Source organism: Sphaeroforma arctica (assembly GCF_001186125.1).
Source record: "Sphaeroforma arctica JP610 unplaced genomic scaffold supercont1.313, whole genome shotgun sequence".
Taxonomy (NCBI): domain Eukaryota; class Ichthyosporea; order Ichthyophonida; genus Sphaeroforma; species Sphaeroforma arctica.
This window is the reverse complement of record NW_014040245.1, coordinates 8,294-25,793: the sequence shown is the minus strand read 5'-3', so window position 1 is coordinate 25,793 and position 17,500 is coordinate 8,294. Positions and strand designations below refer to the sequence as shown.

General features: G+C 40.1%; 4 protein-coding genes across 4 annotated transcripts in view; 3 read left to right on the top strand and 1 right to left on the bottom strand.

Moving 5' to 3' along the window:
- Positions 1-900, top strand: part of SARC_05094 (hypothetical protein) — a 3,502-nt gene extending 2,602 nt beyond the window's left edge. The window contains exons 3-4 of the mRNA XM_014301047.1: positions 110-167; positions 452-900. Coding sequence (XP_014156522.1) covers positions 110-167; positions 452-629 — 236 coding nt within the window. The 3' untranslated portion in view covers positions 630-900. The remainder of the gene's footprint in view (positions 1-109; positions 168-451) is intronic.
- Positions 901-3,367: 2,467 nt separating this feature from the next.
- SARC_05093 (UDP-glucose 6-dehydrogenase) lies at positions 3,368-7,076 on the top strand. The gene is made up of 5 exons (XM_014301046.1): positions 3,368-3,551; positions 4,425-4,589; positions 5,394-5,594; positions 5,778-6,578; positions 6,850-7,076. The coding sequence occupies exons 1-5, from the start codon at positions 3,420-3,422 to the stop codon at positions 6,967-6,969; spliced, it is 1,419 nt and encodes a 472-aa protein (XP_014156521.1). The 5' UTR covers positions 3,368-3,419; the 3' UTR covers positions 6,970-7,076.
- Positions 7,077-8,017: 941 nt separating this feature from the next.
- Positions 8,018-13,888, top strand: SARC_05092 (serine/threonine-protein phosphatase 2A catalytic subunit alpha isoform). Its single transcript, XM_014301045.1, has 5 exons — positions 8,018-8,310; positions 8,789-9,061; positions 11,021-11,131; positions 11,981-12,351; positions 13,715-13,888. The coding sequence occupies exons 1-5, from the start codon at positions 8,221-8,223 to the stop codon at positions 13,785-13,787; spliced, it is 918 nt and encodes a 305-aa protein (XP_014156520.1). The 5' UTR covers positions 8,018-8,220; the 3' UTR covers positions 13,788-13,888.
- An 86-nt stretch (positions 13,889-13,974) lies between these two features.
- Positions 13,975-17,226, bottom strand: SARC_05091 (hypothetical protein; the record flags this gene model as incomplete). Its single annotated transcript, XM_014301044.1, has 6 exons — positions 13,975-14,149; positions 14,831-14,932; positions 15,566-15,720; positions 15,946-16,067; positions 16,735-16,889; positions 17,120-17,226. Coding segments are annotated over 6 exons (731 nt in total), but the record flags the coding sequence as incomplete, so codon positions are not given.
- Positions 17,227-17,500: the final 274 nt, after the last annotated feature.

Sequence of the window (17,500 nt, the reverse complement as noted above, 5' to 3'; positions counted from 1 at the left end):
AACCTATACTCAGGTGTGTACGTAGATTTGGCTATTGTGCCAGATCCAAAGTGTTCTTATTGTCTACGATGTCAATGACGATAAAGATTCTCTATTATTTTCTCCTCAGGTCGTAGCAGATTTGCCGATGTCAAGGCCAAAGATCCCACCTCGATTGCTCCAGAATGGTATGTCCTGCGTACTCATCTTCCACCTACGATTGTCGTTTTCACAATTAACTGCCAGTATATCACAGTGAATCTTACTCTTGGAAAGGCTCGTATACCAGACCGTCGATAGATGCTATATGTGTACAGGAAACCTCCCGTGGGTGTTCCGCGCATCAGTATCACTCTCTTCTTGTAGTTGATTTATACTAGTTCGTTTAGATTGCAATACCTAAGCACAGGATATGGTCTGTACGCTTGTTTTTACTTATATAGTTCGCTTGAAACAATCACCGCTTAAACAGGCACCGTTGGTTGCATTACATGACCGACGACCCGCCTTCACAGAGCCCCGTGTGGCATCCCAAGTGGGAGAGTTCTCCCAAGAAATGGGCCGCTGGGACTGGCTCCAAAAACGAGTACGTGCCCTTCCGCACCACAGCGAAGAAAGTGCACGAGTGGGATCCTAATGCCTCCACATAGTCAGTAAATCCTCTCTTCCCGTTGTGATTGGACCACACCATCAGTTATCTTCGTCCTCCTCCTGGATGAGCTTAAAGCCGCAATGTACGTTTGCAGATTCGCTTGGAGTTAAAGTGTCGCTAATTTTGACAGTTCTTGTTCAATTCTTCGTCGGAAAGTTTTTTAAAATCATATATATATATATATATATATTCTACTAAGGCGTGTATAGTGAATGCTGCGTAGCTGCGAAGTATGAATATATCCAGCAACCAAATTTGGTCGGTTTCCGTGATATATTAAGCTGCTTATGTGATTTCAATACTTACCTGTCAACGTCCGTCAGCCATCTGCTCGAGATCGTTCGTGATTGTTTCTGTTTTTCTTTTTCTTTTTGTTTATACTTGGCTACATAATTAGTTCTGCGTCTCTACTGTACTTTTGTGGGATTTCGACCTCATTTGTTGTCTTTTTTTTCTTTTAAACATATAGTGGAAGTGAAATTCGCAAATTGTCATCCGGTATACAGACAGTTTGTCGAAGTTTGAATCATATATCTTATATGTTGTTTGGTAGACTCGCGATTCATAGACCTCGCATTCCGAATCAGTAGTTATCTGTATACGTGTACTCAACTCACCATCGACCTCGCAGCGTTTTGATTAGCCATTGTCAATAATTGAGAGAGAGAGAAAACCCGGACACTAGTATTAGTAAATTGTAGTATAGTTTTTTGGTAAGACTAAGGTTTCAACACCGGCTGCTGTACGAAAGGTGTGCACCAAAGTATCCAACAGTAACTATTGAAATTATATAGGCGCGTTCCATCTGTTTAAGGCAACCACTACCTACATTGAAGATAACTGCTGAGGTACACAAATGCACGCGGTCGAAAATGACCACGAGAGTAATCTGTACATACACTCCTACTTAATTGCTGAAGATGTTGAATGGCCGAACTCGGACAACGAAGTCCCTCTAAACTATTTAACATGTACCATATTGTCCACCCTATTTCACCCGTGATACCTTTAATTTTAGCGCCTTATCGAAAAAAATATATGTTCATCTAGATTCTAGGCGAAATGAACGGGTGTGTAAACATTGCACGGGTACAAAAAAAGTAGCATACATTTCTCTCACGGCTATGAGTTCCAGACGCAGATCAACAAGCAACGCGACGCATTTTATGAAAGCGAGAGCACGGTGATCAGAATACAACCCTTAATCCTTGATTGGGTGAATCGTATCTAATATGTTGGTATTAAAACGCGAGTGAGTCACTTGTTGCTCCGATTAAACTTCGCATCTGGCTTTCAGTATATAAGACAGCCGCCACAACCCTAAAATTGTTGCAGCACAAGTGGAAGACATCGATCGTCATCGAAGCGAGCAAGAAATATACAATATTTACCATCTTCAATCGATATATGTATAAACCTGTATAATTCCTCACATACGCATACGGCACTGCTGAGTCAATAAATTCTGCTATATTCATCAACACATAAGCAAGTCTGCGCCTGTACACGTTCCCACACATTACACGATACTATTCTGAAGTAAGTTTTGCTGTGATTATTCTGTGGTGTGGGCGCATACGGCAAAGTGGCCTGATGCAAAATAATGTATATATTCTTGTACTTAGTAATTATAAAGTATATATGTGCATCACGATGAACATGCTTTCGAACCTCATTGTTTTATTGGCATAAAAACAACAACAAACCCCCGCCGGAATCTTTCCTAGCATCTCAAATGTTTATGGTTGCTACACTGCGATAGTCAGGCAACCCCCTAAAAAGACTTTTAGCTATATTATGTATTCACCATGTACATAACTATGTATAGCCGGTGGCCCGGTACCATTCCTCCTCTTACCAGTCGTGTATAAAAGTATCTTGAACTATCTTCTACCTTATATGAGTGGGATATCGTTAAAAACCCAAGTAGAATGGATCACATGCAAATAAAAACTATTTCCCCTCGAATAGGGTGACGTACTATTAACTGCACATCGTACAGAGTATATTGCTTTTTCAAACAACCAGCTAGACAAATTCCAAAATATGCTGTATGATGCTTGTATTGATATTATGAGTTGATTCTCACTCTGCTGCTGGGGAAGCTCAAATAAATATTTGCTTGGAAACTGTCTAAACTGTCAAGTAAATACATACTTCTACACTATACATACTCTGCCTCTCTACTAGCCCTCTACTGATGTGTGGGCAATTTAAGAGCAAATGTCGTAGATAACTTTGGCCTTATATCGGAGGCTGTATTAACTATTATTTTATTAATATTATTACTAAATTGAACCACCCACGGGCCACTGTCCACTCGTGTTCATCAATCATCACCACACACATCTCATAAGAAGAGATCTCACTGATTGTTGCACTCCTGGAGTCTGGAGTTGATAATTTGGATTGTTTCCATAAAAAGACCAGCTATAATACTGAATACTCCTTAGTTTTAGACAATACCATAATGTTTTAAATAGGATCGTCAATGAGGTCCTAAAATAGCTCTCCGTTAGTTATAGTTTATACATAACAAACGTCTATTTGTATTTTACCACCTATTTGCACATTTATTTTTATTTTTTAAGGGTTGTAGTTTGTAGTTTGTACACAATGTCAAACAATCATCAAACTTTTTTGAAAAGGGGTCTTATTTTCTCTCACTATGGTGATGATAAGTGAAAACAACAAATGTATTCGTTTCAACTCATATATACATATATATATATATTGTGTACACACTGTAGACACACATACACAAACCATCTATATATAACTTAGCACAATGACCCTCAGCGTCCCGAAAACCGTTAATAAGATCTGCTGCATCGGCGCTGGCTATGTCGGTGGTCCAACTATGGCAGTTATTGCCCTGAAGGCGCCCCACGTGCAAGTCACTGTTGTAGATCTCAATCAGGTAGGTACGACGATATAATATTCGAAAGCGTTCAGACTCGACATTCACTTGTTCAGGGTCATCTATCTCAAATTGGCCCTCAGAACTGAAAATATTTAAAGTTTGACAGTTGGATCGCTTCATGTACGGAGTAGTTAGTTCGTCGTAGTGTGGAGTTTCGTTATTTACAATAAACTAGCGCGTAATAAGTGTTCGCTTTGCAGTATGACTATTAGCAGTTAAGTACGAGACGCTCGCCAAATATCTGCAATTTTATGCGCTGGTACGAAAGAATTGGGTCGATTCTAGCTTATCAAAGTTTCTGCGCATTGCAGAAACTATCATAGTTATTATTTTTCGTCACACCCACCACCACCTACAATATCACAACCGCGCGCTATTCCTAGCTTGTTGGGAGCTGATAGAACGGCTTTTATTATGTTTTACCTGTGTTGAGATTCAATACCTTCCGGAAACATTCTAAATATTACTACACCCCGTTATCTTTGCGATGGCCACCCATATTCTAAACAAACAGAAGGCTCATTTTCTCTTTTGTTTTCATGGGTACAGCTAAGGTTTCATTTTGCTGTATCTCATATCAAACTATTCCTTGTGTTTAGAAGCAAATCACAACAGCCATGAAGTATCCTAGTTGTGACGTACGTAGGCCTAGGAGACGCAACTATGCTATCCAGTCTTCTTAAGAAAATATGCGTATACTGTATACACATATCATTGGCTCTCGTATACTAGTTTATTTCAATACCAATCGCAGACTTCATTTACAGTTATACATCGACTGCTATTATTGCTTATACTTATTCTAATTTCAAGCTATTTACGGTAGTCCGATTCTTGTCCTTGTCCGTACTTCCTCCAATGCTTTCACAGTCTCGTATTGATGCCTGGAACAGCGATACGCTGCCTATCTACGAGCCTGGACTATTCGAGGTGGTCAAAGAGCGCCGGGGAAAGAATCTATTTTTCACTACTGAAATCGACACAGCCATCCTAGAAGCAGATCTGATATTTGTCTCTGTAAACACCCCTACAAAGGTAATCATATATCCAGCTATCGCCCACGTTGCATGCCTGTATATAGACTACGCTTTGTGATGTTGTCTAGTTGTCACATATGGGGAAACAAACGCGTGCGAAATTATGACTTGCATGTATGGCGTTGTGTTGGTGGTTGATATTAATACACATATGCGGGGGACGATTCAGTTCCAACATGAGCCCGCCCTCGCCTATCAAACGAACTCAGCACAATTGTAATAGGTTTGGGATTGAGGCTGATATGTTATTAAGATCTGACACGCACTTGTGTCGTCACTATTGTGTTACTGCGTCCATACATAGTAGCCGGTTTATCTGATGTGGGAACGATCCCGGATTTAACGCCCGCATATGCATCCTTGTACGGTGTAGGAAATTCCTACTGGTTAGCTTACGTCGAAACTTATGCCAGAGTAGCAGACAAGCAAGCTGTACATTTCTTCTGTAGACAGATCCCATGCTAGCGCATATGTATATATACTCATACATGTTACAAACCATCTAAATACATGTATTTGTGAGAACGAATATATGTCAGTACAATTATATGTGATGCTGTAGACCATATAATTACTTGTATAGATATATATATACTAGGCTGTTCGCAGATGATGCTCCGTCCTACATTCTGTAAAAGAAATTAATGTGTCAGTTGAGTTATCAATCACACTACTGTTAAAGTTCTGTAAATTTCTGTAATCACAGTCAGTCCAAAGTATATGTTTAGTATAGTATAGATGACCGTGTTCAAATAGTCGATCCAATCACCTGACTTAACACGCACTAATATCCGATTTGTAGACATTTGGAATGGGTAAGGGATCCGCTGCTGATCTGAAGTATCTAGAGTCGGCCGCACGTCGCATTGCAGCCGTTTCTAAGAGCTCAAAGATTGTCGTTGAGAAGTCTACAGTACCCGTTAAGTCCGGCGAAGCCATCCGCACTATCTTGCAGGCCAACACAACCCCTGGAGTCGCGTATACGATCCTGTCGAACCCTGAGGTGAGGAATATATCCAATATTTGTCGTCTTTGTGCAACTATTCACCGACCCTCGCACTATATGTGTAGTATCAACGGATTATCATCAGACCCTCATCGTATACCCTGTATAGTACTATGCGAAACAAGGGTGTGTTACGAGACGAAATTGTACTTAATTTGTATCCAACCCCCATTACCACAGTTTTTGGCAGAAGGAACCGCCATCCCCGACCTAATGAACCCCGATCGTGTTCTGATTGGTGGAGACGAAGACGAGAACGGTCAGATTGGTGTCCAGGCCCTTTGTGATGTATACGCCAACTGGGTGGATCGCAGCAACATCATCACCACAAACACTTGGTCGTCTGAGTTATCCAAATTGACTGCCAATGCTTTCTTGGCGCAACGTATCTCGTCGATCAACTCTATCTCGGCGCTGTGTGAGGCCACCGGTGCGGATGTGGACGAAGTTGCCCACGCCATCGGCAGGGATCAGCGTATCGGATCCAAGTTCTTAAAAGCCAGTGTGGGTTTCGGAGGGTCCTGTTTCCAGAAGGATATCCTGAATCTGGTGTACCTGTGCAAAACATACAACTTGCACGAGGTTGCCGCCTACTGGCAACAGGTGGTAGACCTTAATGACTATCAGAAGAGGCGCTTCTCGCTGTCGATTGTGCGCAGTCTATTCAACACCGTCACCGGCAAAAAGATTTGTGTGTTCGGATTTGCCTTCAAGAAGGATACCGGAGATACCCGTGAATCCGCGTCTATTGATGTTATCCAATATCTTATGGACGAGGGTGCGGCCGTTAGCATCTACGATCCACAAGTACCCGATTCACAAATTGACCATGATCTGCTTCCCGTTGGTGTGAGCCCTGAGGCTAGTGACAGAGCGAAGAGTTTATATACCATCACCCACGACCCTTATGAAGCTGCAAAAGATGCACACGCCATTGTTGTCTGCACTGAGTGGGACGAGTTCAAGACCTACGACTACCAGGTGTGTTATTTTGATCATATTGTGTATTCGTGTCATAGCTCAAGTAGTCACTATTCCGATCAATTGCAGTGTGCGTTTCGTGTAACTATATGTGCCCTGCTCATAATATACATTACTGTGCACGCTTGCTACCATGTTTTTCGCTTCAACTCAATGAACAGACCTTATTATTTTGGAAGTGCGAACAAAATACTAGCAAGTGTCGATGTACATTTCTTCTGTTTATGATTCACGCAGTACAACGATACTAACGAGTTTGATAATCTTACAGAAAATCTACGACAGCATGTACAAGCCTGCCTTCCTATTTGATGGCCGCAAAATTCTTGACGTCGAAGAAATGGGAAAGATTGGATATAACGTTTCCGTTATCGGCCGAAAGTTGCATTAAATGCTTTTTTTTTAACCTGTTCGGAGACCAGATCAGATCGTATAATAGAAGTATTTCTATAAAATTAATGATTAATTAAATAAAGCTAGACGTATTTTCTAACACTCTCTTATGCTATCCGCAAACATGGCAAGTAAACCCCTGCATGCTCCAGTATGTGTCGAGGATTTATACGACCCACTGTACATTTCTTACGAATTGTTGATAAAAATCTGCTTCATTTCTACTTTGATAGTAGTTTCCGTCAAAGTTCATTTTTAACACTGAATAGTCCACCCTAATCTACTAGTTGAAATCATGAGCAACTTACAAGCACAGTAGAGTAGTATAATGCGAACCCTTTTGTCTAACAGCACGCAGGGAGGACGAAAGCGAAGATTGTCATGTAGGTTCCGACACATCTTTTGGGTGAGGAATTGAGGATAAGCTTGGCACGGTATGTTACATCATGCGAAAATGACAAATAAGAAAATCGCACATGATTATCGAATATAGAATATTCTTTTGTTGAAGTATTTTTTATTTTTGACAATTCGAGCTTATCGACCTCTATCAGTTTTGTATTTATGGCGTGACGCCTATGTATAAATATTCATCATGTGTGTTGTGTTCTTTTTTCAGAAGCCATGGTTGTTGATGTTGAAAAAATGTTCGATTAAAAAAAAGGGGGGCAGAAAAATGAGACATCTATAAAAGGAGAACAAAACATATTTATTTATGTTTATCGTACACGTAAACCAGGTGCTTTTACTTTCTCAGCGGAATTTCACGGCGCCACAATTAGATTTTTTTTTTTAAAGGTTTGGGTAAAAATATTTTAAAAAAAGCTCAAAACCACTGGTTCAAAAATCGTGTCGGAGGAGAAATAAAAAGTTAAAACTTGGCAGAAATATATGCAAATTCCGCATATCGAATATCGAATATCGGGAATTCGCAGCCCCAAAAAATAGGACACACCAGATTTTGAGTAGGTACAAATATGAACAATTTCTGAAAAATTGACAAAAATAGAATTCTTGAAGGCCGAATTATTGTTGTTTATCCCAGAGTTATTCAGAGTACGACCAACAGACGAATGAGTTGACGAAGACTGTAGAATGCAGAATTGCAGATACTTTTGTTTCGGGGAATAACAGTCAGAGATTGTTGGTGGCACGCAGCGTTTCATAATAACATCTCCAACTAGCATCCGACTATATACTTATATCAGCTGAAATAGTGCTGCTTGCAATAGACAGTAAGTATATAGTTATGGACTATTCAGATGTGGACAGTTGGATTGAGAAGCTCTCGAAATGCGAGCCCCTAACCGAAAATCAGGTTAAAAGCCTGTGCGAAAAGGTACGAAAGTCGAAATATAACCATTTCTGGCAGTGTTTGTGTGTTACACACCGTCATACGCTGTCGTTCCATCTGCATTGAGAGATAAAACTAGTCATTACTTCTCGTCTTATATTTAAATATTGCGTCGATATTACTATATATATATATATATATATATATATATATATCGCATAGTATATCTACAATTTGTAATATGTGAGTGTTGCATCTATAGATCGTTGCCAGCTTAGTTCGTACTTCAGCAATCGGTTCTTCTGTGTTTAGCTAAGCCCAGAGTATTTGAAACAGAAACTGAATATGCTATCTAGACTATCTCTTGCAGTATCCAGTTTTCTTGAAACTTATTCTGATGTCTCATTTCGATACAACTCCTGGTGCTTTGATTCTATATGTATCCTGATTCTATCGCGATATTTAGTCTTGATATCTGTCCTAATATTTCATTGTTTACTTAACAATCTCTACTGCTGTGTAGGCCAAAGAGATCCTATCCGAAGAGTCAAATGTACAACCTGTAAGATGTCCCGTGACTGTGTGTGGAGATGTGCATGGTCAGCTACACGACTTACTCGAGTTGTTTAGAATCGGAGGCAAAAGCCCTGACACAAACTACCTGTTTATGGGTGACTATGTAGATCGTGGTTATTATTCGGTGGAAACAGCCACTCTACTTGTATGCTTAAAAGTCAGACATCAGAACCGGATTACCATCCTGCGTGGAAACCACGAAAGCAGACAGATTACTCAGGTATGCTCTACGCATAGTTTGTTTCGAACTTCAAGTGAGCATAGCGCATTGGATGCGCCTGTATATAGACATATAGATATCATACAGATCCATGCGCAGAGCATAATTCTGTTTATTAATTGGTATATATATGTGAGAGAGAGTGTGTGCATGTATGTATGCAAGTATATAAAGTGTATGTATATATGTATATGTATGAATACACATATATCTGTTTGTGTGTGTATATAAAAATACGTTGAATGCATTTCTATATATCCTGACATATGTGCATTGATTTGTATTTGTAGTTGAAAATAAAGGAGATTGGCATATAAGAGTCTGCAAGCTTCTATAAAATGTCTATATAAGCTTCCATAACATGTCTATATAAGCTTCTATAACAAGTCTGTATAAGCTTTTTAGTATGTCTATCATATGTTTGAAAACGTATATGTATTAGATTACGCTGCATGTTCAACGTCGTTGTCATGCTTCTATCTCTAAACTCGTTACGGGCGCCATTCTTCACAGTTATCTGTATTTTCTTATGAGTGATGCATGTTGAGTCACGGCATGCCCATGCGTGTCGCGTGTTGTTGCCTGTTTGCTTAGCACGGATATAGTGTTTGCCTAACTGTGAATCAGCACGCATATTCACATGTATACTTAGACTCTTACTTGGACCTATATATATATATATAGTTACTCCAGCACAGTCCCTCGTGAGGTTGTAGGTCATGGCACACGTGCATACTAAAACATTTTGTATATATGTATAACTGCATTCATGCAGGGAAATGAAGTCGTCATGTGTATATGTATAAATGAGTATTTGTACGGTGTGTATACATGATTGTTTTTATTATATTGCACAAATAGACATGCACGTTTATGCATGTGTAAATACACCGAGTACATCCATATGCTCGGTTGAAGATTTGTGCGAGTCGGCATGTGCAGTTATATACTACGTATCGCATATCCATTTATAGTATATATTTATGTTTATAGCTTGTATCAATAAACTTCCTGGAGATAAGACTTTTTCACATATTTGAGAATGCGAAAACAAAAAATATGTATATTTAAAAGGCGCTCTTAGTTTAGTTATAATTGTGCGAAGAAGTAATATGAAATATATTTTGTTAGTCATGGCAAGTAGCCGCCATAATTTTGCGCAGATTAAATATCAATATCCCTCTTGTTTTTATAATGTATACATCTTTATATGAAGAATGTATGTGTTTGTGATGTATTGTATGTTTCATAGATGTCAAGTTTAGTTTATGAATACTTCTGTTTGATCTACGATGTATAGGCATACTTCTGTTTGATTCTATCGTGGTAGACGGCGTTGGTATTTGCTGTTTCAATGCACTTATCTGCGATGTATATGTATGTAGTGTCTGTTGGTTGGCAATCTGAGCATGTTTTCTGTTTTATTTCAGTTTCATGTTTATAATATGTGTGCTATACTTTTAAGGTATCTACAAATTTCTAGGTACATATGAAGTCATACGGACTGTCTTGTTTGCACTGCGTGACTTTGTTTTCTTTGGTACGTTTGAACTCTGCGGGATTGTATCGAATTCCTTGTTGCTGAAGTCTCTTCAAGTATTTTCATCGCAAATAAATGCATGTGTATATATATGCGTGTGTTTGTGTGTAAATAATGGATACATGTGTTTACAAGTTTTATTCTATATATACAGCACTATACACTCGAGTTGTTTCCATATTTTCATCGACGGTTTTGAGTGTCGCTTCCTTTAATTGTAGTAGCCCTGTCTCACAATACCCGAGCCCATGCGCTGTATTGGCGTATCGCAACTCGATCAAACTTGTACTACCAATCACACCACCGCATTCCCAACACAACTTCGTGCAGTTTTATGCAAGATCCTCCTATGGATGCACAACTATAGTTGCTCATGGGTCCGATTTATTTATTTATTTTATCTTCTGTGTTTGCTCTAGGTTTACGGTTTCTACGATGAATGCCTGCGAAAATACGCCAATGCCAACGTCTGGAAGTATCTGACAGATCTGTTTGACTATTTACCGCTTACCGCCCTTGTAGAGAACCAGGTACATATATGTATTATTAGGCGATTCGTTACGTATTGTCTGATACGCTTATTCACGCATTGCTCATTGCGATTGTCAGTGAGGTACATATTTGATTATGGATTCTATGCGCATATATTCGTTTGTCGTATTTGTATTGCTGCTGGGGTCTGGTAAGTAGTAGTTTCGTTCTGATTTTTATGCGCATATATTCGTCTGTCATTATTGTATCGCTGCTTGGGTCTGGTTAGTAGTAGTTGCTTGCTGATTTTTGGGCGTATTAGTCCGCTCGCTGTTATCGTATTGCTGCTGGGGTCTGGTTAGTAGTAGGTTCTTGCTGATTTTTGTGCGCATATGACCGTTTGTCGTAATTGTATTGCTACTGGATTAGGGTTAGTAGTAGTTGCTTGCTGATTTTTATGCGCATATATTTGTTGTCGTATTTGTATTTGTTTTAGTACTTCGTGCTGGCTCTTGCCCTAGTTGACGATAGGTCCCTTGTTCAGAACTTTCTCTCTGTTCACATAGTAAATTGGAACGCTTTCGCCATCTATTGGCGTATAATCTACTGTCGCATAGTGCAGCTACACTCCATACGGACTTCACTCCCCCCCCCCTCCAATATATATATATACATAACGTAGTTGCATCCTAGACTTCCCAGCGTGCATACACCCACTTCCCTTTCGCAGCGTTCCTCTTACGCGCTCTCGGACGCTGTGTTCCATCGCATAATCTACCTACATCCTCGTCTATCCTACCGCAGATCTTCTCTTTGAACGTATACTGTATTCATTTCCTACCACACTTCCACTGTCGCATACGCGTCATTCACCTACATCGTCTCTCTTCCCGTGTCTTGCTGCGCAGATCTTCTCTCTGCATGGAGGTCTCTCGCCCTCCATCGACACACTGGATCACATCCGGTCTCTGGACCGCATCCAGGAAGTGCCGCATGAGGGCCCTATGTGTGACTTGCTGTGGTCTGACCCGGATGATCGGTGTGGCTGGGGTATCTCGCCGCGTGGGGCCGGTTACACATTTGGGCAGGACATCTCGGAGACGTTTAACCACCACAACGGCCTGACTCTGGTCTCGCGCGCACATCAGCTGGTGATGGAGGGGTACAACTGGTGCCACGACCGGAATGTGGTGACTATTTTTAGCGCGCCAAACTACTGCTACCGATGCGGTAACCAGGCGGCGGTTATGGAATTAGACGATAGCCTCAAGTATACGTTGTAAGTCAAACTCCCGCGTGATGCCAGAGTGTTCATTGTGATGGGAGCGTGGGTGCTTGAATTTTTTTGCAGGGGATGTGAATGCGCACGCACAGCGCATATGCTTGCAATGGACCGTATCTATGTATTTGTTGTGTGGTACTTGGTAAGGCAATCCACTGTTTAGTGCTATTATGAATGTAGGTACGGGCTCACTTTTGTTGTTGGTAGGATTTCTGTAAGTGCGTCAGTCATGGTCTGGGGATTATTTCAGTGGAATATGATATCATGCGCAATGCGGCTAGTGGAACAAGTCAGCACAGTCGTACTTATATTCATTCTGATTGTTATATTGTATGATTTGTACCAACACAAATATCAACGTTTCATGGCTGTCCCATTGTATTCTACATATCCATCCGATATCATTTGCATGACAGTATAAGTGAACAGATTTGCTTAAATCGTATATTTTGAGTTAGGATGTGAGGCATGATTGAATTGTTAGTGCGAAAGTGTTTGTACCGTATCTGTATATTTTGCATGTACGTATGAACAGCATATATAGCTTTATATACCCAGCAACTGTATACATGTTTAGATATAGTTATATACCCGCAAACAAGAGTATTATGTTGTAATTACATACCATATTCTTACATATACTATCTATATATAGATATTATGTATGTATGTATCAATGTACCTATTTTGTTGCTGTTATCATCACCATATACAAGTAAATATACGTATACGTATACACATGTATGTATAAGTAGGCATGAACACGAAAAGGAATTTGGACAACTCGACAAATACTTGCATTTGTTTTAACATTTATAGAGGTAGATCAATGATCGTATGATCTCGTATGTGTGTTTTATATATATTTATTTATATATATATATTCTCTTACTCTGGAGAACTTGTTTCAGTATACGTTGTAAACAGACTATGCTTCGACTAGCTGTACATTGAAAACGTGGAGTAGTCGCTAAATGTACAAAGCATGTTCGTGTATCTGAATACCTATTTTGCTTCTCTGTATAGCAGATAATTGGCTAATGATGGTCATCCATTCGTCCAGGATACTCATATTTCGAGCACGCATGTGTATATATAGATAATTTTGCGTATTTTGGAATAAGTATCGTTTTATTCGTTCATATATACCTCCCAAGTTCAACATACATATGTATTCGCCCTGATGATATAGGATCCGCACATATCTATCGCATTTATATTTATTTATTGACGCGGCGTTGCTCGTAGTGCAAATTTGGAATCATCAATAACTTGCGTCTGTTTTTGGCAATATAGCTACGGATGTTTGTCAATCCGAGTCTTTTAATCTGCTTTTTTCTTTCTATCTATCTTAATGCAGCCTTCAATTCGATCCAGCCCCTAGAAAGGGAGAGCCTCACGTGTCTCGTAGAACACCCGACTATTTCTTGTAATCAAATAAAGAGTAATACGAGTATGCAGTCTTATAAATAAAAGTTTTGTCTGATATATCTTCTCTCGCATTTGTAATTTTTATCCGCGTGATCATCCCGTCCCGAGAGATGTTCTTATAATTTAATATTGTTCTTGCAAGTTGTAGGTGTAGATGTAAAGATAGTGCACCTTCGGCTATAAATTTGATTGGCATTCGAAAGAAAACTTTTATTTTTATGGATGAAAGTGTGTAATTTATTTTATAAAGGTGTGAGGAACTACGGTAAATATTTCACGCAGACAGCAAGGCCTCCTTGCGGTGCTCCCAGTATGCTCTGCGAATACCATCTAGATCCGACGAGAGTTTGTCGTACATATTAACCTGGATACATAGGATGGGCATAGTTCAGATGTACATAAATATTTATATTTATATTCATATGTATAGGTATATGCGTATGTGCATATATTTATATATGTATGTATAAGTATGTATATGTACATGTATATATATATATATATATATAAAGGTAAATATATATATATATATATATANATATATATATATATATATATATATATATATATATATATATATANATATATATAATATATATATATATATATATTTGTATATGTATGTATGTGTGTGTATGTAAGTTTGTATGTAAGTACATATGTATTTATTTATATATATATATATATATAATCGTATTTGAGATTTGAGGGCAGAAGATACATCCGTTACTACTGATTTGGTAGCGTCACATACATCCGCTCAGAATTATACAACCACTTTCAGAAACTGGCTTCTCGTGAGTACATATGACTGAGTTGAATAAACACGACAAATACTGTGGTCATCAATTGATACAAAGATCAAGCGTATGCTAGTGTGTGCATTATTCTACACAATGTATATGTATACCAATAGTATACATAGTTATCGCACACTTAACAATGATCCGGAATTGCTACATATATCATACCAATAGTATACATAGTTATCGCACACTTAACAATGATCCGGAATTGCTACATATACCATGCGCTACAATCTTACCGCTTCCTTCCGGCTCTCTTCCCTTCCCTGTGCGAATTCTTCTTCATATACTTTCGCCAAGGTAGCTGCCACGTACGGCGACCTGATACCTTTGTCCATCATCTATTACAGAGATGCAGCAAGCAATAGGAAATCGAGTTAGTATAGCACGGTGTCTGAGAATTGATTCTACATCAACCTTGAATGCACCCCCTTCGACTCGACCGCTAGATAATCCTATCTCTCACTACCTACAACACTGGTGTAGTAGGATCTCCCAGGTGTCTGGTATAGTGGGAAACCAGAGACCAGTTTATTTACAAGTATACAAAAGAAATGCAATCCTTATTACAAGGTGATGGCTTGCCGAACACGACATAGCACCAAGGTCAGGCCATAACATCTCAATTGTCTAAGAACCAAGCCAACTGACTTCCTACCGCGCAAGCCCGTTCTCGGTCAAGGGTGCACACAGTACACTGGTTTAAGAAAAGAATTCATAATGTGCGTACGATTGGGTAGCTCATGTAGTATACTGCTTTGTAAATAAATCTTGTACTCGCGCGCGAACGTGAACGCAGCCTCGCGATGAAGCATGACATATAGTCACTAAGCAAGTTTTGATACATGCCATCTGTATTCTGACCTCGAACGGTAATATATATATATAACAAGAATCTATACTACAAACAGTGAGATGCGACTCACTGCACTTCTCTACAAAATTGCACTTCCATGCGATGATATTGCACCCACCTCTTCTGCAAAGGTTTTCACCTCCGGTACGCTCGTCAGTTTCCCACAAAGCAGTGCACCCGTAAGGTAATTCCACGGACTTTCGTTATTGGGTGCGATTTTGATCTTATCGAGTGTGTAGACCACTTCTCTATCCATCACCTCGTTCGTGTAACCTGTAGGGAAGCCATATTTAGGGTTGAGATACACTTGCAATGAGATCATTTACACATTGTGTACAGCACAGAAATGAACACCAACTATTTCGAAGTAACGCTTGTAGAACCATTCGAAAAGATATGAGACACAGAGCTCGTTGCTTGATACAGGCCTATGAATTAAACACGCTGGAATAGAAGAACCTCGCGCGCACATTAGGGAAGAGACAAAATATGACGTACCTGTTGTGTTTGTTATCACGAAATGCCTATGATTCCAGGCAGAGTTGTTGCGCACGTCTTGATTGAGAAGAAGCTCGATATATTTCAACTCGTTGTCCCACTCGTTGAATTCTTTCAGCGCCCTGCGGTGTATCAAAGCAGAACAGAAAGGTAAGTCACCCAAGCGAAGCTGGGAAGCAAGCAGATACCAGCCGATACCATAGAGGTGACTGAAGCCTGGACCATTTGAGCATGTCGCCACAACGCAGCGTGAATACTCAAGTGCGCAAGCGACTGTGATAACACCCACACACATACATTGCAAGAAGCTTACATCACCAGAGGTGCCCACCTCATACCAACCACTCATCAGGGGAAGTGATATGTGGCACACACGCGCAAGCAGAATGCTACTGCCCATTATACTCGGTGGAATAACTTGTTGACATTCTGTATATCCGTCTATTGCATCAGGAACGACACATGAAAGTTTCAAAGCGGTGATTCTCCACGAGGTTGGGAGCACTGAGATGGATTCAGATGTCACTGCTCAAGGTTTGCAAGCTCGAACAAACGTATAGTAAGCTAGCGCTCCAACAAATGTATGGTAAGCTAGCACAGTTCAAGCTAGCACAGTTCAAGCTAGCACAGTTCGCCCATAAGTCACCGAGGCCACCATCCAGAACACCCACCGGGTGTGAATCCAACTGACAAGCGGACGTTTTCACAACCAAGTGGCCTAGGACTAGCTGTGGGCGTGACTCTCCACTGTGAGTGATGCCCGTGACTATGAATGTATGCGTAGCATACCATTGCCGATGTGTCCAGGCGTGGTAGTTCTTTGAGTCATCTTCCAGCAGTTCATTACAGTAGTCAATTTCCTCTGCCCCGTAGTTGAGTTGTTGTACCAGAAACCGACGGTGGTGCCAAATCTGATAATTCTTGACATTCTGGGCGCCCATATCCTATACACACGAACAGGACAAATTTGTATAGGCAGTCGTCAGCCCGCACAAATTACGAAACCCAACATAAACTCTCCAAACATTGCCGAGTGAACTCCGGAGAACCCTCCGCTAACATCCCCTGAGATACAATCGCACAGTAGATATTATAATCGAACAAAGCCGCATGAAGCCGATCCATGTGATATGAGGACTTGCATAACCTCACAGGACACTTAAACCTTACATACTGATGTGTAGCGAAGCTCGTTCCTCAGGTCCATATTAAGGGCGATCAGTATATCCCTTCTATACTGCCATGCGGTGTAGTTGGCTGTGTTGTGCGAAATAACGTCTGCGGAAGTAAACGATATAAGGTGTTTAGAAAGTAGATGCGCACAAGGTCAAGGCGATAAAGAATCTATCGATGGATAAGTGGCGAGGTCGCACACACGCTCATGAGATATTCTCAGACTACTTGGCTACAAAGTGAAACCTGGAACAAGGTAACAGAACCGTTTTATATATAAATATACATATATATATAAGTATAGGTATATATACATGTGTGTGTGTGTGCGTGTGTGTGTGTGTGTGTATGTGTGTGTGTGTGTGTGTGTGTGTGTGTGTGT

Coding starts and splice junctions, on each gene's coding strand:
- SARC_05093 (XM_014301046.1), top strand. CDS start 3,420: ATGACCCTCAGCGTCCCGAAAACCGTTAATAAGATCTGCTGCATCGGC. Junction 3,552..4,424: donor CTGTTGTAGATCTCAATCAG/GTAGGTACGACG, acceptor ATGCTTTCACAG/TCTCGTATTGATGCCTGGAA. Junction 5,595..5,777: donor CGATCCTGTCGAACCCTGAG/GTGAGGAATATA, acceptor CCATTACCACAG/TTTTTGGCAGAAGGAACCGC.
- SARC_05092 (XM_014301045.1), top strand. CDS start 8,221: ATGGACTATTCAGATGTGGACAGTTGGATTGAGAAGCTCTCGAAATGC. Junction 9,062..11,020: donor AAAGCAGACAGATTACTCAG/GTATGCTCTACG, acceptor TGTTTGCTCTAG/GTTTACGGTTTCTACGATGA. Junction 11,132..11,980: donor CCGCCCTTGTAGAGAACCAG/GTACATATATGT, acceptor CTTGCTGCGCAG/ATCTTCTCTCTGCATGGAGG.